This window comes from Zophobas morio, unplaced genomic scaffold (genome assembly GCF_036711695.1).
Source record: "Zophobas morio isolate AGI-343-1 ecotype UQ-CSIRO unplaced genomic scaffold, CSIRO_AGI_Zmor_V1 ptg000002l, whole genome shotgun sequence".
NCBI classification, from domain to species: domain Eukaryota; kingdom Metazoa; phylum Arthropoda; class Insecta; order Coleoptera; family Tenebrionidae; genus Zophobas; species Zophobas morio.
In genome coordinates this window covers 15,746,427-15,771,230 of record NW_026972107.1, presented here as the reverse complement: position 1 = coordinate 15,771,230, position 24,804 = coordinate 15,746,427, and the positions used below count along the sequence as shown (strand labels likewise).

General features: G+C 32.8%; 2 protein-coding genes and 1 long non-coding RNA gene across 4 annotated transcripts in view; all 3 read left to right on the top strand.

The window, feature by feature from the left end:
* Positions 1-259: 259 nt before the first annotated feature.
* Positions 260-923, top strand: LOC135119876 (uncharacterized). Of its 2 annotated transcripts, none has more exons than XR_010278423.1 (3): positions 260-431; positions 492-584; positions 642-923. It is a non-coding gene; the product is annotated as an uncharacterized LOC135119876 (long non-coding RNA). The 2 variants fall into 2 exon arrangements; XR_010278439.1 differs by having other exon boundaries at positions 631-923.
* A 1,015-nt stretch (positions 924-1,938) lies between these two features.
* LOC135119779 (TIP41-like protein) lies at positions 1,939-3,257 on the top strand. The gene is made up of 5 exons (XM_064044194.1): positions 1,939-2,054; positions 2,109-2,293; positions 2,344-2,523; positions 2,572-2,791; positions 2,841-3,257. Exons 2-5 carry the CDS (start codon positions 2,115-2,117, stop codon positions 3,144-3,146), a joined length of 885 nt encoding a protein of 294 aa, XP_063900264.1. The 5' UTR covers positions 1,939-2,054; positions 2,109-2,114; the 3' UTR covers positions 3,147-3,257.
* Positions 3,258-3,379: 122 nt separating this feature from the next.
* Positions 3,380-24,804, top strand: part of LOC135128835 (eukaryotic translation initiation factor 5B) — a 45,149-nt gene continuing 23,724 nt past the window's right edge. Inside the window, exons 1-9 of the mRNA XM_064055917.1 lie at positions 3,380-3,559; positions 3,616-3,687; positions 3,855-4,618; positions 4,675-5,046; positions 5,220-5,402; positions 5,463-5,650; positions 5,708-5,926; positions 11,787-12,473; positions 12,525-12,788. Of these exons, the coding sequence (XP_063911987.1) occupies positions 3,513-3,559; positions 3,616-3,687; positions 3,855-4,618; positions 4,675-5,046; positions 5,220-5,402; positions 5,463-5,650; positions 5,708-5,926; positions 11,787-12,473; positions 12,525-12,788 (2,796 nt within the window). The 5' untranslated portion in view covers positions 3,380-3,512. The remainder of the gene's footprint in view (positions 3,560-3,615; positions 3,688-3,854; positions 4,619-4,674; positions 5,047-5,219; positions 5,403-5,462; positions 5,651-5,707; positions 5,927-11,786; positions 12,474-12,524; positions 12,789-24,804) is intronic.

The following is a 24,804-nucleotide window of genomic DNA, read 5'->3' as shown; positions in this document are numbered from 1 at the left end:
CAGAAAATGATAATAATTTATAGCGGCAAACCACAATAACAATTTTAAAACGACATTTAAATTTCAAATTTCATACTGTAGTGAAAACAACAACAGTTTTACTACCGGACGCAGTCATGTGTTTGTTTCAAACCCAAATTTATACATGAAAACTTTTTTTTTTTTAATATTGTACTGCAGTGCTGCTTATCAAATTCAGTCGAACGACGGAAAATTTTTCAAATTTAAATTGCCGTCCTGAGACCTATAAAAAGTAAGATACTACTCTTGTTTATTAATAAAATTTTATAGACGTTAGTATCATTGGGCCAACATTCGTCGAATATCCTTTTCGGTAGGGATCGTCAGAGATCGCTCGACTAAATACTGAGACAAAATAATTTCCTGATGTTGAAAGTCCGCTATATATGACCTACAAATACAAAAATTAGGTTGTTAATATGCTCCTTTGCATGCGACCACTCCAGACATTTCAAATAAATTCGTTACAGAATAAAATAAATCCGCCCCTGTTCTCCATTTTGTCCACTGCCAAGTTTCGACCGAGGGTCTGCTATTTATGATTTTACGGAGTATGGGCTTAGGTTCTTAGCCTTAAGATCGTAAATTTTTATTAGTATATCAAAATAGTGTTCTTACAGATGTCTCCGATAGTAAATAAATAGTCCTTAGAAGGAACCATGAGTCCTCACCGAAGCCTAAAATCACACAACAACCATCATATTTTCACTAGACAAATCTTTTCACATGGACAGATGACTAAAGAGGATCATAAACTACACAATTAAATCATGTTTTAAAAATACGTCCTAATTTTCGTTTGATATTTACTACACGTTAGATACGAGGGAAGTTCTGTGTAAATAAATATGTACCTATTTGGATTTTAATCCTCAGCTTAACAATACTTATAATACTCTCAGGGTCTAGAGTTTTTTTTTTATTATTTTTAGTCGGACGCCATCAACCTTTCGGAATGAATGAATTATTAAATTTTATTCAATGTTTTAAAATCCATAAATCAATATTGGTAACATTTTACTAAAATTTTCAACTTTGTTGGTGAATGTAAAGTTTCCGGATTAAAACTTAATTTGTTTAAAAGAGAAAATAAGAACAGATTATTATTAAACCCTGGCTAAAGCAACATCTCCTAAGGCTATTTAGTATTGGGTTCATAATTTTTTGAAAATATTACACAAATCTGAGTTGTCGTTTTGTAGGAGTTATTAAAAATAAACAGTGGTCAAAGCGCAACTTAGTTATTGATTAATAAGTATAGTAGAACTGGCTTTTGTGATCTTGGTCTTGGTCTTTCTCCCACAATTTTTAATAACTGTTTTGGCAAGAAATCTTTTGATTGTGGCATTTCTTATAAACAAATTCTGTTTACCGATCAAACGGAATTGTAAGTGCGTAAAAATCACGTGATTTTTGAAATCGCTAACATTATTGGTCCAAGGGAGCCGGCAATTGAATTGCCCAGGGCCGTTTTCATACAGCTTAATAACATATTAAATTTGTCCTAATTGTGTTTTTTTTTTTATTTAAAAGTATTAGACAGTGCAAGGACCTGACTGAAATTGGACATTCGTCACAAGATATTATTACAAACTTCCCTTGGCTATCGCTGGGGAAATAAAAACGCATATCTACCTGTTATCATCCATGACTGACGAGACATCCTGCTGTCTATTGCGTTTGGCAGTGATAAAATTATTTACTTAGTTATCTTTATTTCTGTTTAATTCTGTCCATGTAAACAAATACTGCTGCTCTTGTAGTTTTACAGGAATACATATAAAAAGACAATAAACTGTATTATTAGAAAAACTATCAAAATCGTCGTTTTAAATCAAGTATTGTGGGTTGCGTTTCGAACAATCTATGCAGATTTAAATTTCGCGGTATAAAGTTTTGAAAATGTTCAGAATGCGCATGCGTACTGAAATATTTTTGTAATTATTTTCGAAGAGATAGCGTTGACAGCCCTCTATAAATTTAATAACCAAAAATAAAGTCACATTCTGCTTTATCTAAAACACAAATATCAAGTAAGCGTGTTAACTGTCACATGCATCACTGTCTCCAAGTTAATAATTTTTTAGGTTATAATGAGCACAGTCAATCAGTTTAAAGGGGAAATAGACATCCAGAGATTGCCCGTAAATTCGGAAGAACACATATTTCACGACTGGGTTGTAAAATACAAGAAGTCGCACATTTTGCATTCAATTTGTGCAACTACAGAAAAATGTAATGATGTGTCGCAAGAACCCTGCTTACTTTGCTTGTAAGTTTCCAGTTTGTAAATAGGTGTTTGGTGTTAATGTAAGTTTGTAGATACACACGGACGTTGGATATTCCTCATTTACCGGAAATGGTTTTCCCTAACAATATTTTAACATTAACTCATGCTTCCGGAGGGCAGATAGAATTCAATGCACTAGATGCCTTGAAAACTGTTGCTAATGGCAAGTTACCAATTAAAGTCGCGTGTTCTGAAGAATGGAATGAATCAAGGTATAAGTGCACATAACCTTAAAGTTAAATGCAAGCTGTAAATTACAGACCACCTGAACTATTAAAAGAGAAAATTAAACCTTTTGATTGGACATTCAGTAATGATTATAAAGGAACTATAGCAGGTCCAGTGACTGTTACCCCTACTGATGAACGAATTGATATTGAAAGGTTGAAAGAAAAGGAAAAAATCTTGTTTTATCAAGAGCTGATGCTGTATGAAGATGAACTTCATGATAATGGGATATCATCATGTACTATCAAAATTGTAAATATGTTATTAACTGGTGTTTTTGATTGTAACATTTTTATTGCAGAGGGTTATGCCCAGCTCCTTTTTCATTCTGTTAAGATTCTTTCTTAGAGTAGATAATGTAATGCTAAGAGTCAATGATACCAGGCTTTTCCACGATTTTACAACGGATTACGTTTTAAGAGAATTTACGAATAAGGAGTGTGGATTTGGCGATGTGCAGTTACCGCTCAACGTTTTTGGTAACCCTAATGCGTTGTCACCGCATATGCCTATAAGGACAGCTCTTTATGAGAAACTAACTTTTGGTGCGTGCAATCCCCCAACAGAAGGTGACCAAGATGGGTGCAGCACAAGCAAAATAGAATAATCTCTGTGTAATATCAATGAATAATATAAGTTTGTATAAATTTTCCTTCTTAAAAAGTACGTTAAATTATGAGAATAACCAATAAAAAAAATCATGCGGTTTTATCAAATATTTGCTTCCGTAATTTCTTGTCCGTCCAATACAATTTAAAATTGCGAGGGAAACTTATTTAGTGGTATAAATGTCAAATATGTGGAAATGTCAAGTTTCGTCATAAATAAAATCCCTATGACACATAGGAACAAGTAAAGCATGTCCATAAGAGACCTCATGCCAGATTGTTAAAATTTTTCACACAATTTGTGATTTACTTATGATAATTTTTATAAATAAAGTTTGTGCTAGTGACTTACTTAAGTATACACAATGGGTAAAGCGAAAAAAGGCCGTAAAGGAGCTAAAGGGGATGACAGGTATGGTGTGAAAATGTCAATTTCTACGTAATCTAATGCCCTTTTTGTAATTTTAGCGAATCTGAGCGTGAGGTAGAAACCCAGGAATTGACTGATAAAGTAAACTCTAAAAAATCTAAGCCTCCAAAGTAAGTATTACACATACATTTAAAAAGTTTGAGGTTATGTTGATTCCCTTAGTCTAACATATTTTTCTTCGCAAACACCTCAAACTGCACTGAATAGTGTATTAATTGCACAACAATCATTTCATTTGTGTAACACATTCAAAACTTTGTCACTTTCAAAACTCTAGGTCTAAGCAAAATCAAGATGATGACAGTGACGAAGAAGTTCCAAAAAAGCTTCAAACAAAGAAAACTGCCCCAAAACCGAAGAAGGAAAAGAAGATTGATATTTCTGATGAGTCCGATGATGACGAACCCGTGCCAACTTCAAAAGTGCAAAAATCATTTGCACTTCTGAAGGTAGATGATAGTGATCCTGAAGAAAATAATCCAGCTGGTGATAGTGATAGTGAAGTTAAAATCGTTAAAAGTGACAGTAAGAAGAAATCTAATAAAAATAGTGATGAAAATAGGACTAAAGAACAAGGTGGCAAAAAGGGCAAAAAATCTCGAAAAAGACGCGACGACAGCGACGAAGACATAGAAAAAGTATTAGCTGAATTAGAATTAGAATATTCAGGCGTCAAAAAAGAAGATATACCGAAAGCTGAACCTGAAAAACCTCCAGAAGAGATTAAACCTAAGAAAAAGCAAGAAAAAGAACCATCTGTTGAACCCGCCGAAGATAAAAATGAAGAGCCTGAAGAAACTAGTACAGTAAAAACTGCCGCGCAGAAGAAAAAGGAGAGAAAAGAAAGAGAGAAACTCAAAAAGCAGGCCAAAAAAGAGACTTTGAAGAAACAAGACAGTACAGAAGCAGAAGAACCTGCTAAGAAAGTCACAGAGAGTATTGAAACAGTAGAACAAGAACAGGAAGATGGCGAAAAGGAAAGTAAAAAGAAAAAAAAGAAGGGGGCCAAGGAGGAGAAAGAAAGCAAGGAACCCAAAAAAGGTATATCTGTTTGTTATGTATTAATGTATTTCCATTAATGTATGATAATACTGCAGGACCTGGAAAGAAAACAATAGCTGCAATGCAAGAAGCACTCAAGAAAATTAAGGAGGAAGAAGAGAGACTTAAACGTGAAGAAGAAGAACGCCTGATAAGGGAGGAAGAAGCAGAAAAAGCACGTTTGGAAGCAATCAGATTGGAACAAGAAAGAAAAGAAAAGAAGAAACAGAAAGAAAAGGAACGCAGAGAGAGATTGAAGGCTGAAGGAAAACTTTTAACCCCTAAACAAAAGGCTGACAGAGCTAGAGCTCAAGCATTGATAGACAGCCTTAAAGCGCAGGGTGTTGAATTGCCAGATGTAGGAGTCAAAAAACCCAGACCTGGAACTAGAATCAAACCAACAAAGCAACAAAAAGAGCAAATTAAAGGTAAGAATTTCAACATGTGTGGTAGATTTAGTTCATAGATATATGTCTTTAATATCACAATTATGTAATTAATAACTTAAAAAAAATAAGGACAATCTAAAAAGATGAAGAAATCATTTTTGAACAGTTTATTATTATTTTTATATGACTAAAAGTATAATTTTGTTATAAAGACTCTAAACCGGAAGAAGAATTGGAGGAACCAAAAGTGGAAGAAACTCCAACAGTCGAAACGGACGTTCCAATAAAAGAAGAACAGCAAGAAAAAGAACCAGAGGTAGCGGAGGATGTTAAAGACGCGTGGGATGCGTCCTCAGACGAAGACGGATCAGACGAAGTTACACCTCCAGTTCGTGGTAGTTACTCTAGAATTTTTTCAAATTTTTCTATGATTAACGTTTTTTAACTTTTGCCAGAAGACAAGTCAAAAACTAAACGTAAAACTGAAGAAGACCAAGACAAAAGTAGTTCGGAAGAAGAATCTGAAGGTTCAGATACAGAAGACTCAGAATCTGAAGATGAAGATGATGATGAGGATGAAGAAGATGAAGATGCAAAAACAGCAGCGGAAAAATCAAGAGATAGGGCGGTGGAACGTATTAAAGTATTTTGCTTTGTTGCCTCATCTGGGTGGTATAATTTTGTATGATATATTTTATAGGCAAGAAAGGAGGCGGCAGAAAAGGCTAAGAACGTTGATAATTTGCGAGCTGGCATTGTGTGCGTTCTTGGTCATGTAGATACTGGAAAGACGAAAATTTTAGATAAACTAAGAAGGACCAACGTTCAAGATGGAGAAGCTGGTGGGATTACACAACAGATTGGTGCTACTAATGTTCCTATTGATGCTATCAAAGAACAAATCAAGTTTGTCAAAGGTGTAAGTACATAAAGGCGTGAGGTTATATATATTAAAAAATAAAATAAAAAACTGAAATATTAAAAATAATACGTAATTACGTAGTGCTAACTCAAATGCATTAAACGCGTCGACATTTTTCAGGTTTGTTAATTGTAATTGTACAAACCTGAAAAATGTCGACGCGTTTCAACAGCTACGCTGTCCTCTTCCTGAACTAGGCTGATATTTTTAACTGTTTTGGGGATACGTATCTGCATTAGTATGGGTGTGCTTCGTAATCGTCGAAAATATTCCACAAAGTGCTAGGGCTGTCTGGACATTATTAATTTAATATATCATATTTTGATAATCAATTAGAGATTAAATATGCCCTTAACACCAAATGCAAATTATTTTGCCATAAAATTTTTGATAATGCACATAATTTCACACGTTAGGTGTCAACAATTAACTCTTGTGGGGTGTTCAATACATTTTCAAAATGTAATATATCTTTTGTTAACAGACTTATGAAATTTTAAATATAACTTGTCTACAACTTTCACTATACATATACAATGCGCGGGCACTTTTATAAATATTTATCCTTTTTTTTAATTTTGGTGAAAATTTTGCATTACGTATTTTTAAAGATCAACATCTCATATTATTTAACATTGTCGATTTTTTTTGCCTGAAATGAGATACAGTAAAACCAGTTTTTTCGACACCAGCTGCTTTTACTGTATCTTATTTCTGACAAATAAAGTCGATAATGTCTTCTGTAATTTTTATAGTTTTGTAAGCTGCAACAGTAGTGAAAACAACTTTCCAAAATTTGATAAATAATTGATTTTTAAAAATACGTGATGCAAAAATTTTACGGAAATTAAAAAAAGATGGTAATTTGTTGTTAAAAAACTGCCCTCGCGTTATTCAGGGTGAGTCACTAGGCGTGCGGTCCTCGATATCTCATTAATTATTAGAGATAGAAAAAAAGACCATAGTTATACAGTTTTTAGGGGACTGTACTATAAAATTATTTTTAACTATACGGAGTGTTCTGTTTTTTAGGCGTAACATACAGCTTAGTTTTTTTTTATGAAACATCCTGTTTATTTTTACATATTTTGATTCACCTCTTCTTAGGTTTTACAACCACAGTTTACTTTTGAAATTTTGAATTTTCTTGAATTTTTTTTTGCAATGGAAGGGTTCACAATAAAAATAGCAATAGGGTTATTTTTAAATTGTGTCTTACAACATTTTGTGGAAGCCTCAATAAAAGTCCACACTTTGTTGTTGTGTCAACTAAATCAAATTTTAATATACAATTATGAAAAATTTCTAAAACTTTACGATTTTCAAATATCCCTGTATTTTATTACGTATCTTACCCAATTTTTTTTGTCTTCATTCTTCTAATCTGTCCTTCTGCCTCTTAAAAAAGTAAAAAATTGCAGTAATTATGAACTTTAAATATCAAAAACACTCATCAGAAAAGAAAGAGAACAGTAAGTAGAATAAGATGCAGTAATAAAAGATAGGGTGTTATATCAGGAAAAAATCGAAAATATCAATATTCGAATTTTACAATAATTATTATTGTATTCATTTCTTATAAACTCTCCAGAAAATACTGATTTTTTTTAAACCCTTCCCATGCTAAAAAATTTAAAGAAAATTGGAATAACGTGGTAACATCGAATGGTAAAAAAATAAACTGTGGTTGTAAAACCTAAGAAGAGGTCATTCAAAATATGTAAAGATATACGTATAGGCTAGTTTATAAAATAAAGCTAAGTTGTGTTTTACGCTTAAATACTGAACACTCAGTATAGATAAAAATAATCGTAAAGTATAGTCCTACAATTTTAGTCTTCGATTTTTTTCTTTTTTCAATTTCTAATAATGAGATGTCGATGAACGCAGGCTTGGTGACACCCTCTGTAGTGAAGGTTGTGAATACTTGATACCTAAAGTTTCATAGCAATAATTCTGTTAATAATGGAGATATTATATTTTGAAAATATATTGAACAATCCACAAGAATCAAAAGTAGGAACTCCGAAAGAGATATGCACTCATGTTTATGATAATTAACAGACTGCTTGATCAGGCGCGGATCCAGGGGGGGGGGCAATGGGTCCAATTCCCCCCCCCCCCTGACACACGACCGAGGTACTTTATTTTGACCAATTTCAAAATTTTGAAATCGCATTTCATTTTGTAAATACAGTACCTACAACCTCTATAATCCGAATTCACGATTACCCGAACATCCAGTAATCCGAACACAGGCTATTTGAAGTCGATGCTTGTTTAATTCGAACAAAAACTCTACAATCTGAACTGAACTTGGAAACACGCCAGAATGCATAAAATTGACCTAAACGTCTCCTTTTCCTATTCTGAGTCGATTCTGCATGCTTTAAGTGTGTTTGGTGGCTCAGAACCATCAAAAAACGTTGAAATATAGTTCAAATTCAATAAAAATCGACAAAAATACAGTTTCTAGCTAAAATTTGATGGTTGCAAAAATGACGCAAGATCTTTCTACATATGTTGTATGGAGTATTCTGAAATTTTTAAAAATTGCCACATTTCAATGCACTGAATTAATTATCTAATTCTGGAAAAAAGGTTGAAGTTATCGAAGAAATTAAAACTAAAAAATTAAATTTCGAAAATCGTCGAAAATGGGTCGAAATTTGCATGAGGAACATTTCATTTTTGAAAAAATTTCCTAAAAATTCTGAAAAAATTCAGGGATATGTATATCCCGACGTGCTGATTTCAAAAATATAGCATGTTAATGGTAACCCAGCAATATTTTCGAAAATTCGGTGTGAAATTCGAATTTTTCGAAATTTTTAAAAAGTGCCATAAGTACTTATTTCAACTGGACGAATCTGGAAAAAAGGTTTAAGTTATCGAAGAAATGAAGCCATAAGTGACTTCTGAGGTCCAAAATCTACAAGAAAATGTATTTAGTTAAATTTAGAAAATCGTCGAGAATACATAATGGAAAATAACATTTTTGAAAAATTCGTCTAAAAATTCTGAAAAAATTCAGGGTATAGATTCCGGCGTGTTGATTCCAAAAAGATAGCGTGTTTATGGTCACGGAGTAATATTTTTTTAGAATGTATCTATTATCCAATGTAATTTTATCGTTACACGTATAGTGTACAGTAGAACCTCGATAATCCGAATTAATTGGGAAAAAGGTGTGTTCGAATTAACGATTTGTTCGGATCAGCGATTTTCCAAAAATCTGAAAGGAAATTGAATAACAACTTCATACACAGTTTAAAACAAACTTCAAGAAATAAACCTTAATTTTATTAAACAAAATTAAAGAACTTAAGAATTTTTAATTAAAGAACTTAAGAATTCAGTTCTTTAATTTTGTTTAATAAAATTAAGGTTTACTTCGTGAAGTTTGTTTTCAACTGTGTATGAAGTGGTTATTACGTGTAACGAAAACAACCAAATGTCACCCATGTTATGTGAAAAAGAGTATACTAGTTAAAATTTTATAATTTTTTTGTTTAGAACGCATTTCTGGGAGGTAAAATACCACAAAAATTGCCCCCCCCCCCCTAAACGAAATCCTGTATCCGCGCCTGTGCTTGATAAACTTGCTGTTGACGTTGAAGTTTCCGTTGCAGCTTTTAGATCTAAAAAATTGTCATTTATAAACTCCGTTGCCAAGTTGCCATTGATAGTATAACTTTGATGGCAAAATGTAGCCCCGCCCACCCACCCTATCTCAATTGTAATGATTTTTTATTCGTTGTGAGCCAAAGGGGCGGAGCTTAATTGTGAAATCCTTATTTCTCTACGAGAAATTAAAAACATGTTTTTGAGTATCGTGTTGTTCAAAGAATACTACGTATATATCCGCCCCGATCTTAATTCTCAATTGCGATAAGTTTTTCATTCGTTGTCAGATCGAGGGGCGGGGCTTCATTACAAGATCCATATTTGTTTACAAGAATTTACCATTTGAACATGTTTTAAGTTTTTTGTTCTGACAAGACTACTACGTATATTAAGAAAAAAGGCAAAATATAAGCCCCACCCACCCGCCCTATCTCAATTGTAATGATTTTTTTTATTCGTTGTGAGCCAAAGGGGCGGAGCTTAACTGCAAAATCCCTGTTTCTCTATGAGAAATTAAAAACATGTTTTTGAGTATCGTGTTCTTCAAAGAATACTATGTATATTAAGAGGAGTCGGTATGTTTCGCTCTGATGGTGTCAATTTATTTTCAGAATGTAATATCTCCATTATTAACACACCTATTATTATGAAATTTTAAATGTCATTTGTTCACAACTGTCACTACATAACTGCATGGGCAGTTTTTTTTAAACAATTTATTATCATATATTTTTTTAATTTTATTGAAATTGTTGATCACATATTTTCAAAAATCAATACTTCAGTTATCTATGGAAATTTTGGAACGGGGTTGTTACCATTGTTTTCAGCGTGCAAAAATTTAGAAATCGTACTAGGTCTATTTTTGACTTTATTTGTTCGGATTGAGATATAGTAAAAATAAAAGGTAGCAACTTATATGACACAAACTTTTTTTACTGTGTATCATTTCTAACAAAAAAAAACGACGGTGCATCTGGTATGATTTCTGGAGTTTTGTAAGCTGAAAACAGTGTTGAAAACCGTGTTCTCAAATTTCCTGCAATAATTGAGATATTGATTATTAAAAATATGTTTCACTAAAATTAAAAGAAAAATATGATCACAAACTGTTTTTAACAAAATTACCCTTGCGCTATATAATGAAAGTTATGGACAACATAAGGTATGTTTAAAATTTCAAAAGCATAGATCTGTTAATAACGGAGATATTACATTCTGAAAATAGACCGAAAATTTCACTCGGAAAACTTAACGACTGGCCTTAAGACAAAATTAAAGCCAACAATTAGGCCCCACCCATACCGGCCCTGATCTAAATATGTAGTAATGAAGTTTTTGTTCGTTGCCAGACCTAGGTACAAAGCCTAATTGCAAAACCCATACAAAAATTTACCATTTTAAACGTGTTTTGAGTTTCTAAGAATAAAAAAATCATCAGAATTGAGATGGGGTGGGTGGGCGGGGTTAATATTTTGTGTTTTTTTCTTAATATACATAGTATTCTTTGAATAACACGATACTCAAAACCATGTTTTTAATTTGTTGTAAAGAAATAAGTATTTAGCAGTTAAGCTCCGCTACCTTGGTTCACGGTGAATAAAAAAAAAGTCATCACAATTGAAATAGGGCGGGTGGGAGGGCTTACATTTTGCTTTTTTGTTTTAACGTACATAGACTTCTTTTCACAACATGAAACTTAAAACATGTTTAAAATGAACCTATTGACCTATGAAATTTAAAAATATTGCAAATTTGCCACTTCTTAGGAATGGTAGACGCTTGTAAAATTTTAATAATTATAGTTAATTTTAGTGTCATCTATCAAAATAATTATCACATTTGAACTGCAATTGAGATTATAGTTACACAGTCCGAAAAAAAACGGAAGAAATCTGTACCCACTTGGATGTTATAGACCAATTTTTGAAAACCCTGTACACATAAGATATATCATGTCGTAGTTGGCTGTGAGACCAGTTGTGTATTGGTACTATTGGACAATTGTCATCCATGTTAGCTCACAAATCTTAGATTACTCAGTTTGAAAATTATGTTGAAAATGCAACGATCAAAGAAAAAATTTTTAAAATCCGTAGCTGTCTTTCATCGTGTTTTTATTGCTCTCTCGGTAGTATTAAAAACATATTATCAAATGTTTGCTTTAAAATTAAAAACAATAGTTTGCAACATTTTTAGCAAAATTCACAACTGCTTTTCATCTATTTAGGCTAGCGAAATGGAGATGAAGGTTCCAGGTCTTCTCATCATCGACACGCCAGGTCACGAGTCTTTCAGCAATCTAAGAAGTCGCGGTTCATCCTTATGTGATATTGCTATTCTAGTAGTAGACATTATGCACGGTTTAGAACCACAAACAATCGAATCAATCAACCTTCTAAAAACCAGAAAAACGCCATTCATCGTAGCCCTAAACAAAATCGACAGACTTTACGACTGGCAAACGATGAGCCGAAAAGACGTACGAGACATAATCAAATCGCAAGCAGCAAACACCCAGATAGAATTTGAACAGAGAACTAAAGAAGTCATAGTGCAATTCGCCACACAAGGCTTAAACGCCGCTTTATACTACGAAAACCCTGACATTAGAAGTTACGTTTCTCTGGTACCGACAAGTGCAATCACCGGTGAAGGCATGGGCAATCTTCTAGCGTTGATCGTTGAATTTTGCCAAACCAAACTACCGAAACGCCTTATGTACTCGGACGAGCTACAAGCCACCGTATTGGAAGTAAAAGCGATCCCGGGGTTGGGTACCACCATTGATGTAATTCTAGTCAACGGGACGCTAAGAGAAGGCGATACCATGGTATGTGCGGGTACAGACGGGGCGATCGTTACTCAAATTAGATCTTTACTGATGCCCCAACCGCTTCGAGAACTCAGAGTCAAAGTAAGTAATTTAAAAAAAAAAGGAGTTCCGTTTTGACGTAGTGTGTTTTAGAACGCGTATGTTGAATACAAAGAAATCAAAGCGGCCCAAGGAGTTAAAATTGCTGCTCGGGAGTTGGAGAAAGCCATCGCCGGATTAAATTTATTTGTGGCCCAGAAATCGGACGAAGTTGATATACTCAAAGAAGATGTTACTCGCGAGTTGAAGTCGGCTTTGTCCAAAATCAAGCTGCAAGAACGGGGTGTGTACGTGCAGGCGTCGACGCTGGGTTCGTTAGAGGCTTTGCTGGAGTTCTTGCGTACCAGCAAAATTCCGGTGAGTAAACAACATATGTCTAGTTGTACACATGTACCATAAATTATGTCGAGTGTTTTTTTTTTAATCTTGTAAGTCGTATGGTTTGTAATTTTTATGGGCACTGCCACCATAGAGGTACTACAATAGAACACATCCTTGTTACACGTATCAGACAGGATGCAGATCATTGCAACCCTCATGGCGACACTTATTAACTAAAGAGGTCACGAATAACGTTCCATTCGCTATTTTATTTCGGATTATCGTCTACTTTGGTGGAACAAAATTTTATGTTTTTCTTATCGGGCTAGTCGTAGACTGATGACATAACACAACAAAAACAACTTAATGGTTATTAAATTATTGTGAATAAATTATACGACGACTAGATAGCTTTTGATAGAAAATAAATTAAATTACTCCGGCGCAACAATTACCACAATCATTATTAATTAGTCTACGATTTGTTTTTCGGTGCAAACAATCAGACGTAATTTATGATTCTCTAGTAGTTTTTTTTTATTGTTTAATATTTTAAAACACATGTTCATTGACGACCATGTGTCTCTTAAATTGCGTTGATCGACAAAATCGCGTTTTTATTTATTGCAAAATTAAAGCGAATGAGTTCATTCAAAGGCGTTCTTCGAATATGTATCGACCTTAGATGCTGCCTACGACGTTGCTTCCAATTCATGATTCCTTTTTCCTCAGAATTCAATAAAACGTCCCCAATTCAGCCCACACGTTCATTCATCGGCGACCTCGACCGACAGAACGAAATCAATGAGTACAAAGTTGCGCAGTTCATGAATGACACACCACACCATCACTGAAAACTTTCCCGGGTGGCTATTCATAATTTTCTAGAATAACATTACATGCCTTCCCGCTTTTCTCGAGTGAAATTGTCGAGCATGTGGTAACGTGAACCATAAATGCGCGCTTTCGTATGACAGTCGAAAATTATTGCTCGATGTTTATTTTCCACGAAGGGAAAAACAGGAAACCGGACGTTTTGCGTAACTTATTAATCTCAACTTTTTTGGGACTTTAATCACCGGATGTTTAATAAACCGCACCGAAATAGATTATCAGATTATTGCTTAGCAACGTGGTTTCGTTTATTTTTCTTTAAAATTATCGGGGACGATTGTTGAAAGAAATGTTTCGGAAAAATACTGAATTATTACTGGAGGTTTAATTATTTTATCCGAATATCGCCCGAACAGATCTTTGCAATACGTTCATAAAGGGAAATCGGATGTCACGATATGTCCTGCAAATGAAAATGTTTTTCAAATTGATTTTGTGTTACTTTGTAGCTGAAAGTGTTTTTACGTAACGACTCATTAGTTTAATGAATGCTAGTTATAGACATAGAGTTTCGTATGTATAAACCAACTAGCAATATCCGGTATTAGGATAATGATGAGCTGTCACTGAATTTAATAGATATTAGATTACAAAACATGCACCTTATCGACAAAGTTGACACTGTAAATAATTCAAGATCTATAAATAAGTACACATTATTAATAATACCCCAAATATTGACTACACCAAAAACGTAAGTATAAAAATTGTGTCACTTGGTAAAGCTGCATATCTGTGGAATAAAACCGCTGATACTTTTTACGGAAAATACAGTTGTAGTGGATTAAATATTCAATTAGTGTAACCACTATCATAAATAACATTCTGAATAATAAATTCTTATTATTCTAATAAACTTGTATTGCTTATCTCGAGGATAAATTACAATACAACAATGTTTTTTGTATTTATTAATTACCACATTATCAACTCACGTAATTTAAGAATGTGACAGTAAACAAAAACACCTTGTTCACTACACAAATTTATTACTATGCCTGATTTATATGTAGAAATCAAGAGTGATTATTGTTGTTGATTTTATAACATTCAGTGTTAAAATTTCGTACACACATTTGGTAAAAAATTTTACTTTCGCAGTTTGTTCCACAGTTTTTCCACTATTTACCAATACCTGGTTTGTCAAATTCATTTTGTTGTTCAACTTAAAAAATATCGCATCCATTGTTATAGATTAATGTAAATGAAAAGCTTCATTCAACGCTAGCGGATGTAAGTTTTGAAGTACCAATTTCATCGACTTTTGAATCAACTTTAACATTTTTAGAGTCTGTCGTCTGTAGGCGAGTTTATTGAACAGTTGTTAGAATGTTGTGTAAATGGTAAAACCAGAGACAAATCGGACCATTTGGAAATCGTGAATTTTCCAGATCACCGGAGGCCGAATCCAAATATTATAAACTTTTAAATGAAGTAAAATTTCAGCCTTTCAGGCCCCCCTATCACGGACTTTGAGATTCTTTCAAATTGTTTACAAAACTAGACACATGGAGTCCTCTAACTTTTATCTAATTATTTCAAAAACAAGACAAGAAATTTCCGAAAATCTTCCGAACTACTGCAAAAACACAGCTAAATGGACCCCCAAGATTTTTTCAAACTACTTCAAAAACCAAGCATAAGAGGTCCCCGAGATTCATTCAAATTACTTCAAAAACAAAACAAAAAGGGTCTCCAAGATTCGTTCAAACTACTTCAAAAACCAGGCACAGGGGGTACCCGAGATTCTTTCAAACCACTTCAAAAACCAAATACAAGGGGTTTCCGAGATTCTTTCAAACTGCTTCAAAAACAAAACAAAAAAGAATCCCCAAGATTCATTCAAACTACCTCAAAAACCAAGCACAAAGGATCCTCAAGAGTGTTACAAACTACTTCAAAATCCAAATACAAGCGGTTTCCGAAATTTTTTCAAACTACTTCAAAAACAAAACAAAAAGGATCCCCAAGATTCATTCAAACTACATACTTAAAAAACCAAGCACAAAGGATCCTCAAGATTGTTACAAACTACTTCAAAAACCAGTCACAAGGGGTCCCCAAGATTCTTTCAAATTAATTTTAGAACCAGGCACAAGAGGTCCTTGAGATTCATTCAAACCAATTCAAAAACAAAAAAAAAACAAAACAAAAGGGGTCCCCAGAATTCGTTCAAACTACTTCAAAAACCAAGGACAACAGGTCCCCGAGATTCTTTCAAACTACTTCAAAAACAAAACAAGGGATCCCCAAGATTCATTCAAACTACTTAAGAAACCAAGTACAAAGGATCCTCGAGATTCTTACAAACTACTTCAAAAACTAGGCACAATCGCTTCCCCGAGATTCTTTCAAACTACTTCAAAACAAAAGGGATCCCCGAGACTCTTTCAAACTACTTCAAAAACAAAACAAGGGATCCCCAAGATTCATTCAAACTACTTCAGAAACCAAGCACAAAGGATCCTCAAGACTCTTACAAACTACTTCAAAAACCAGTCACAAGGGGTCCTCGAAATTATTTCAAAGTACATCAAAAACCAAATACAAGGCGTCCCCGAGATTCTTTCAAACTACTTCAAAACAAAAGGGATCCCCGAGATTCTTTCAAACTACTTCAAAAACAAAACAAAACAGATCCCCAAGATTCATTCAAACTACTTAAGAAACCAAGCACAAAGGATCTTCGAGATTCTTACAAACTACTTCAAAAACTAAGCACAATCGCTTCCACGAGATTCTTTCAAACTACTTCAAAACAAAAGGGATCCCCGAGACTCTTTCAAACTACTTCAAAAACAAAACAAGGGATCCCCAAGATTCATTCAAACTACTTCAGAAACCAAGCACAAAGGATCCTCAAGACTCTTACAAACTACTTCCAGACACAAGGGGTCCTCGAAATTATTTCAAAGTACTTTAAAAACCAAATACAAGGGGTCCCCCAGATTCTTTCAAACTAATTTTAAAACCAGGCACAAGAAGCCCCTGAGATCCATTCAAACCAATTCAAAAAATTCAAAAACAAAACAAAAGGGGTCCCCAGGATTCGTTCAAACTATGTACTTCAAAAACCAGAGACAACAGGTCGCCGAGATTATTTCAAACTACTTCAAAACCAAAACAAAAGGGTTCCCCGAGATTCTTTTAAACTACATACTTCAAAAATAAAACACAAGGGCCCCCCCAGATTCCTTCAAACTACTTCAAAAACCAAGCACAAAGGGTCCTCTGGATTCTTACGAAGTACTTCAAAAACCAAGCACAAGAGGTCCTCGAGATTGTTTCAAACTACTTCAAAAACCAAATACAAGGGGTCTCCGAGATTCTTTCAAACTACTTCAAAAACCAAGCACGAGGGGTCCCCGAGATTCTTTCAAACTACTTCAAAACCAAAATAAAAAGAGTCCCCGAGATTCTTTGAAAATATTTCAAAAACAAAACAAAAGAGATCACGAGATTCTAAGGGCGTAGTTGGCCATGGATTTCAAAAATCCCGCTTCACTGAAATTATGCCTCATTATGACAGTTTTCATTTTTCATTAATATTATTTATAACTTGTCATTTAAAGTCGTCGTTTTTATTGCTTTAACGTTTTTTAAGTATAAATTACAGTAATTCTCGTTGATCCAAGCTCAAAACAACAAAATAGTCGTTTTCAAAACTCTTGGTGCTTGCGTACGAAAATTTTTGTTTTTGTGCTAGGAAGCGAAGACCATGAAAATGGTTTATTCTGTTGAACAACACTTTCATTATTATCTCTTATTATCGCAAACGGAGAGTGTGTATTCTGTGACCGTTTGTAAGCAAGAATATCTGACAAAATACCGGGATTTGATAATTCAAGAAACATCGTTAGAGGCTCATATTAGAGATATAACAGATTTATTCGAACTGGCAGTGTCGACAAAGGGAAATCTCTTGAAAGACATTCAGTATCTGAGGAAATTGTTAATGATTTAAGACGACTTGAGCAGAATCTGCAAACATCTTTGACAAGATTTTCTTAGCACTCAGGAGTTCCTGTTGCAACATGAAATTGAACAATGGGTCCAAAGTGAATGTGTCTTGTACAAAATGGTGAACATTTTCAACATGTACTGTGATGTTTAACCGCAATAAATTTGTTTAATGAATTATTATTATTTATCGTGAGTCCTTGGACATTTAGTAAAGTCCAAAACTGAGAGGCGGCTCGTTTCCATGACCTGTACTTTTAAGTTTTAGTTAGAAAGTACAAAAAAAATCAGTTGATTGCATTGAAATTTTGCAGACGCTTTAAGGTTGTCATGAACATTGTAAATTACTATCCGGAATTTATCTGCTCACCCCTTCCAAAAACTTGATGACGTCATGTCAAAATTTTGTTATATAGGTAAATCTCGCCTGAAATTGAGTTTGCCACGGTCCTTTAATTGCGGATTAATAATAATTACATATGTACTTTTAATAATGCGTGTACGGAATATAGGAAAAAAATGTGAACGCCACTTTTACAATTTGTCCTAGAATCTACAAAACGATTTTTTACGTTTTGGCAAGGTTTAATGATTACAGAAAAACAATTAAAATTTATTTATTGATCTCCTCAAGCAAGTTAGTGATGTCATTCGAGGTGCAACTTTTCTTGCAATTTGTAATACTTGCATACATAGATTTTTATTTTTTAGAATTTATTATACAGGTTTTATTGAATCGCAAATGGTTTATGTAATTTTTCTAAAATTATGGGGACATAGCACTATTTTTTATTTTAGTTTGTAGGCGTTATCATAAAGTATAGTGAGTCCAATTTTTCCAAAAACTGTCACAATATTTTCTTTAAATTGGTATATTAAATTAATTCCTCCCACTGAGGAGGTTTCTTCTATAATTAATTGGCATTTTTTTTAATCTTTTATGGATTCAAAGTTTTCATCTTTAAAATAGGCAACTCTCAACTCGACCTTTACTTTGCGATGTCAGGAAAGTTTGTCATTGTTTCTTTATATTTATTAGGAGTATAGATTTTAAAAATATCCAGAAATAAATTGGCATCAGTTGCACTTTTAACACAAATTTATATTATTGACTCATTTAATTAAAATTCAATGGAACATTGGTCTCCTCGTTATATTGGATCTAAAAATTATGAACCAATTGTTCTCGTGTGGTTAATCAACAGTAGGTAGTATTCTCAACTAACAAGATACGAGAAAACAATAGTGCAATAATATTCTTTTAGAGTGACAGTATAGTATAAAAAAATAGTAGGTAATCTGACAAGATGAAAATGATATCAAAGACAAATGTACAAAAATCCCTGGCTGCCTTGGATCGTGTATTTATAGATTTAATTTAACAATAAATGCGTAATTCTGGTTTGAAAAAAAAAATTGCTAGTGATGAATAAACTACAAATATTTTTATAATAAATCTAGACCAAGAGTTATTACAATATTAATTAGTCGCTTCAAAAACCCATCCCCTCGTGTAGTATTTGGTCAAATCCCGAAATCTTTTAGAACGCGTTTACGATCGCGGGAATATTCCGAATGAGGCCGTGTTTGATGGGCTGTAAGAAGAAAATTGGATGAATCGTTACGCGTGCCGCGGCGTTTTAATTGAACGCAGACTGGTAGGTGGGCGTTCGCGACCCCATCGGAAAATCAATAGTTTCTAATAAATTTAGAAACGGTCCTATTCGTCTGTTCCTCCTTCGCAGTATCCTCGTTTGTCTAGGAATGTCCCATCATCTATAATTAGGCAGGACCGGAAACTGTTAGACCTCCATGCCGTCGTCTTACTGGGAAGCCACTTCCTGTCAATATTTCTCTCTCTAAAATTGGATGAATTACATAATTGGTCGCGAACGCGTACTCCACCATTATCACCAAACTAAAAATAAACAACGAGAAGGTGGTGAGCGCTGTGACGTCGATCTCGTGTCACATCAAGCCTCCTCGAACTTCGTGATGGACCTGACATGGTCCGGTCGTTTAAGTCATTCATCGACTGTCAAATATTAACGCGCGATTTCGTTTGATTGTCTGGTGGGTTTATTAAATTAATGATTTTGTAATATGTTCTGTTACGTAAAAGTTGTATTTATTCCCGCGAAACCCCAAAGCAGTTTTTTAAGTAATTTTAGCTCAAAAAAATGTTATTTAGCATTTCGATCGAAACACCGAATAAGAATTTTATTAAAATATAATTCGAGTCGCACTAGTGAAATTTTGGCACGATACTACTAATATTAATTACAGAGCAACGATTAAAAATATTTACTCATCCCCCTCTGGAAGGTTAATAACGCCACGTAAAAATTATTAAATAGATATTTGTCAAAAAGGTGTTCAACCTCGGATTTTTCTAACCTGTAATTTGGACGACTGACTACTTTTATGTTTTCTCGACGTTTCATGACCCCTGAAGTAAGAAAAAATAGATCTCCGTTTGCGTGTATTCGAAATACCTATCATGTAGAATGTAGATGGTGAAAAGCTAATCAAAATTTGGATAAACATACCCACCAAGATACTGCTTCATATGTGGCTTATCAATCCGTGCTCAGTTTTTACTGTAGACATCCAGATTTTCGAAAAAAGTCATCAAGTGGGCTTTGATTTTTTGTAAATATTGTATATAGAGCAGTGTGAAAAAAAAATTTTTCAATTTTTCGATTGAAATTTTTCAATTTACAATTTTTCGGTGTTACAATTTTTCGTTTTTCCATTTTTCAGTTTCTCAATTTTTATTTTTTCCATTTTTCGTTCCCTTAATTTTTGAATTTCTTGATTTCTATTTTTCGTTGTGCCGATTTTTATATGTAATTTTCATTTTCTCGATTTTGTATAACCATTTTTTGTTCTTTCGTTTTTTTTTTATTGACCTCAATTTTCTTTCGGTTTCATAATATATCGTTTTTTCAATTTCTCGACTTAAAAATTTCAATTTTTCGATTGGGAATTTTTCTATTTCAAAAATTTTTCGTTTCCACAGTTTTTGAAGTTCTTAATTTTTATTTTTCGTTCTCCCGATTTTTATAATATTCATTTACTCGATTTTATATAACAATTTTTCGTTTTTTCGTTTCTTTTATTTCATCAATTTTCTTTCGATTTCTTAATACATATTTCGTTTTTTCGATTTCTCGACTTACTAATTTTTCAATTTTTCGATTAGGAATTTTTCAATTTTACAATTTTTCGATTCTTCAGTTTCTCAATTTTTATTTTCTTGATTTTGCATATTGTCGTTTCATCAATTTTTGAAGTTCTTGATTTTTATTTCACGTTCTTCGAATTTTTGTAATTTTCATTTTGTCGATTTTATATCACAATTTTTCATTTTTTCGTTTCTTTTATTTCTTCAATTTTCTTTAGGTTTAATAGTTTTTCGTTTTTTCAATTTCTCGACTTGCAAATTTTTCAATTTTTCGATTGAAATTTTTCAATTTACAATTTTTCGGTGTTACAATTTTTCGTTTTTCGATTTTTCAATTTCTCAATTTTAATTTTTTTGATTTTGCAATTTTTCCTTTCCTCAATTTTTGAAATTCTTGACTTTTATTTTTCGTTCTCCCGATTTTTATACTTTTCATTTTCTCGATTTTATCTAACAATTTTTCGTTTTTTCAATATCTCGACTTCCAAATTTTTCAATTTTTCGATGGAATTTTTCAATTTTTCGGTGTTACAATTTTTCGTTTTTCAATTTTTCAGTTTCTCAATTTTAATTTTTTCGATTTTTCGTTTCCTTAAATTTTGAAGTTTTTAATTTTTATTTTTCGTTCTCCCGATTTTTATATGTAATTTTCATTTTCTCGATTTTGTATAACATTTTTTTGTTAACAATGTTTCGTTTTTTCGTTTCTGTTATTTCTTCAATTTTCTTTCGGTTTCTTAATACATATTTCGTTTTTTCAATTTCTCGAATTGCTAATTTTTCAATTTTTCGATTGGAAATTTTTCAATTTTACAATTTTTCGATTCTTCAGTTTCTCAATTTTTATTTTTTTGATTTTGCATATTTTCGTTTCCTCAATTTTTGAAGTTCTCGTTTTTTATTTTACGTTCTTCGAATTTTTATAATTTTCATTTTGTCGATTTTATATCACAATTTTTCATTTTTTCGTTTCTTTTATTTCTTCAATTTTCTTTAGGTTTAATCATTTTTCTTTTTTTCAATTTCTCGACTTGCAAATTTTTCAATTTTTCGATTGAAATTTTTCGGTGTTACAATTTTTCGTTTTTCGAATTTTCAGTTTCTCAATTTTTATTTTTTTGATTTTGCAATTTTTCGTTTCCCCGATTTTTGAAATTCGTGACTTTATTTTTCGTTCTCCCGATTTTTATAATTTTCATTTTTTCGATTTTATATAACAATTTTTCGTTTTTTCCTATCTTTTATTTCTTGAATTTTCTTCCAGTTTTATAATTTTTCGTTTATTCAGTTTTTAAATTTTCCAGTCTTTGATTTGTCAGTTTCTCGTTTTTCCAATTTTTCAGTTTTGCAATGTTTGGAATTCTCAGTTATCCGATTTTCCGATTACTTTAATTTTCAATATTTCCATTTTACTATACATATGTATTTCGATTTTTCAATTTTTTGTTTCTTCAATTTTTCAAGATTTTGATTTCCAATTTTTAGACTTTTCAAAGTTCTGATGATATACTTTTTCGTTTTTTCATTTTTTATTTACAATTGCAAAATCGAAAAATTGAATAAATGAAAAAGTTTCAAAATCCAATAATTGAAAAATGAAAATAGTTAAATTGAGAAAGTGAAAAATATTAATAATTATAATTCTTATCAATGCATATCATTACTTGGTCTTAGTACCCGTAATGATAGAAGTCTTGCCTGAATGCCGGTCATTTCCGAGTCAGTGGTGGGTCTTAATAATTCTTATTACATATTTAAAATGAAAGCTAGAAAAATTGCAAATCAAAAATTAAAGAAACGAAAATTTGAAAAATCGAAAAGAGAATCTGAAAAATCTAAAACTGAAAAACCGAAAAACTGAAAAATCTAAAAATTTACAGGTCCAAAAATTTAAAAATTTTTATACATATTGAAAAAAGATAAATTAAATTGAAAAACCGAAATATTCAAATAATATAATTAAAAATAATAATAATAAAAAAAGAAAGAATCTAAAAACTGAAAACTCGTAAAATTGCAATTCGAAAAATCGCAGATAAAAAAGTTGAAGAAACGAAAAATTGAAGAAATTAAAATTGAAAAAGAAAAAATTGTAAAATCGAATCATTGAATAATCGAATAATTGAAAAACATAAAAAACGGAAACCAAAAATTGAAAAATTGAAAAACTAAAAAATTTAAACTTGAAAACCTGAAAATCTGAAAAGACAAAAAAATGAAAAATTGAGTAATTGAAAAATTCTAGTCAAAAAATCTGGGAGTACATCACTGGTTTTTACTTTATACTAATTAGCAGAAAACAAAAATCTTAATTTTTTTATAATTTTTCAAAGAAACGGGATTTATTGGCCTGTAATTCAGGGGCGAGGGAAGTTCTATCGAAATAACCTTCGATTATGTTACCACAAAAGTTCTAACTTGGCAGTTGAGTCAAAGTCAAAACACCATTGAATAAGAATTTTAATAAAACGAGAAAATGAAACTTGGATGTAGCCAAAAAATTTCAGATGTATTAACTCAAGTCGCATCAGTGAAATTTCGGCAAGATACTACCAATATTGATTACCCAACAACGATTAACTCATCCCCTTTAGAAGGTTAATGACGTCATCGGAGAAATTATTAAATAAGTATTTGTCAAAAAGGTGTTCAATCTCCGTTATTCTAAACCTATCTTTTAATTTTTTTTTTTCTCTTATTTGTACATAAATTTAGATTATTGTTAAATTTGTTGTTGCTGGTGGCTTTAGAAAACAAAGAAGATATCTCAAAACTATTTTCGTGGAAGAGGTGCCATTGGAATTTCTAAATTTTCGTGTTTTTTTTGCAAAATATATAAGCTAGATTAACAGTTACTCAAACCGAAACTTAACTCATCTCGTTCGATTTCTTATAGAGGTGCATCTCCTACTCTTTACCATTATATCTGTTTTGAATGAAATAAATTACCCAAAAACAAAATAGCGGTGAATTTGTCGCGTGGGCCCCGTTTTTATGTAACGTATATTGAACAAATAGATGACGTTTGGAAGAAAATCTGGAAACCATCTATCTCATCCTTCCCACACCGAGCATCTCTCACGTTCCATCTGCCATGATTTGAATTTAAAATGAGCGAGAGCAAAGAGCGATTTTCCATTTAAGGATAGTCAACATCCATGCATGTGTGTTTGATATCTACTGTGTGTCTTTTTTTTTCCAACGGCCTTTTGTCAGTATCGCCTCCAGATGGACGGCGGCATGTCGGCGAGGTCTATCTATAAGGAGATGCCGCGTTGGACGAACCGATCATTCGATCTTTCGCCGCCTTACCACCGGAAGTCGGTGGGTGTCTCTGTTGTACGATTCTGGGAAGGGAATGGACGGTGGCGTGGTTGTATTAATTGGATTAAAGGTGAACCTGGGGCGGCATTTTAACTGGAATTTTGGTTCTAGCAACAGTTCGAATTCCTAGTATGCGGATAATAATGACATGTTTAGAATGAGTAACTATAGACCAGTGGCTTAACGTCGAGGTTTCAAAAACAGCGGTTTTTGTCAAGAGAGAACGACGAAAGGTGGTTTTCTTTGAAAGCTACAGAAGAATGGAAACATCTAATCTTCTAAACATGGAAAGGTCGATACACTTTACGCAGATTTTATAGTCGCACTGGGCTCCATATTAAGACTGTGTTTTATTGTTTGTTCCACAAACGACTCAAATCTTGAAACTACATAGTATGTGTAATAACAAAGTTTATTTGCGTAATATCTATGAAATTTCATAATCAATGTCGCCATTAGTGGCACATTGCATGTTTTAATTACTGGTTGGGCGAAGTATACTGGTTGTTATTACAGTACTGCATATTTTAGATGTAGCAAATAAACTAAAAACAAGTCGGTTTTAAATGCTTTCGATGTTATGAGCTTTAAGCCCGTTTTCCCCTAGGAACGCTAATGTTATTCTATCAATATTTGCCGGAAGCACTTTCCATTAGCGCCGTGTTCGCTGAAACGACAAAGTTGAAA

Excerpts from the sequence above, each read along its gene's own strand:
- LOC135119779 (XM_064044194.1), top strand. The coding sequence starts at position 2,115 with ATGAGCACAGTCAATCAGTTTAAAGGGGAAATAGACATCCAGAGATTG. Across the intron at positions 2,294-2,343 it reads GAACCCTGCTTACTTTGCTT|ATACACACGGACGTTGGATA; the intron begins GTAAGTTTCCAG and ends GTAAGTTTGTAG. Across the intron at positions 2,792-2,840 it reads CATCATGTACTATCAAAATT|AGGGTTATGCCCAGCTCCTT; the intron begins GTAAATATGTTA and ends TTTTTATTGCAG.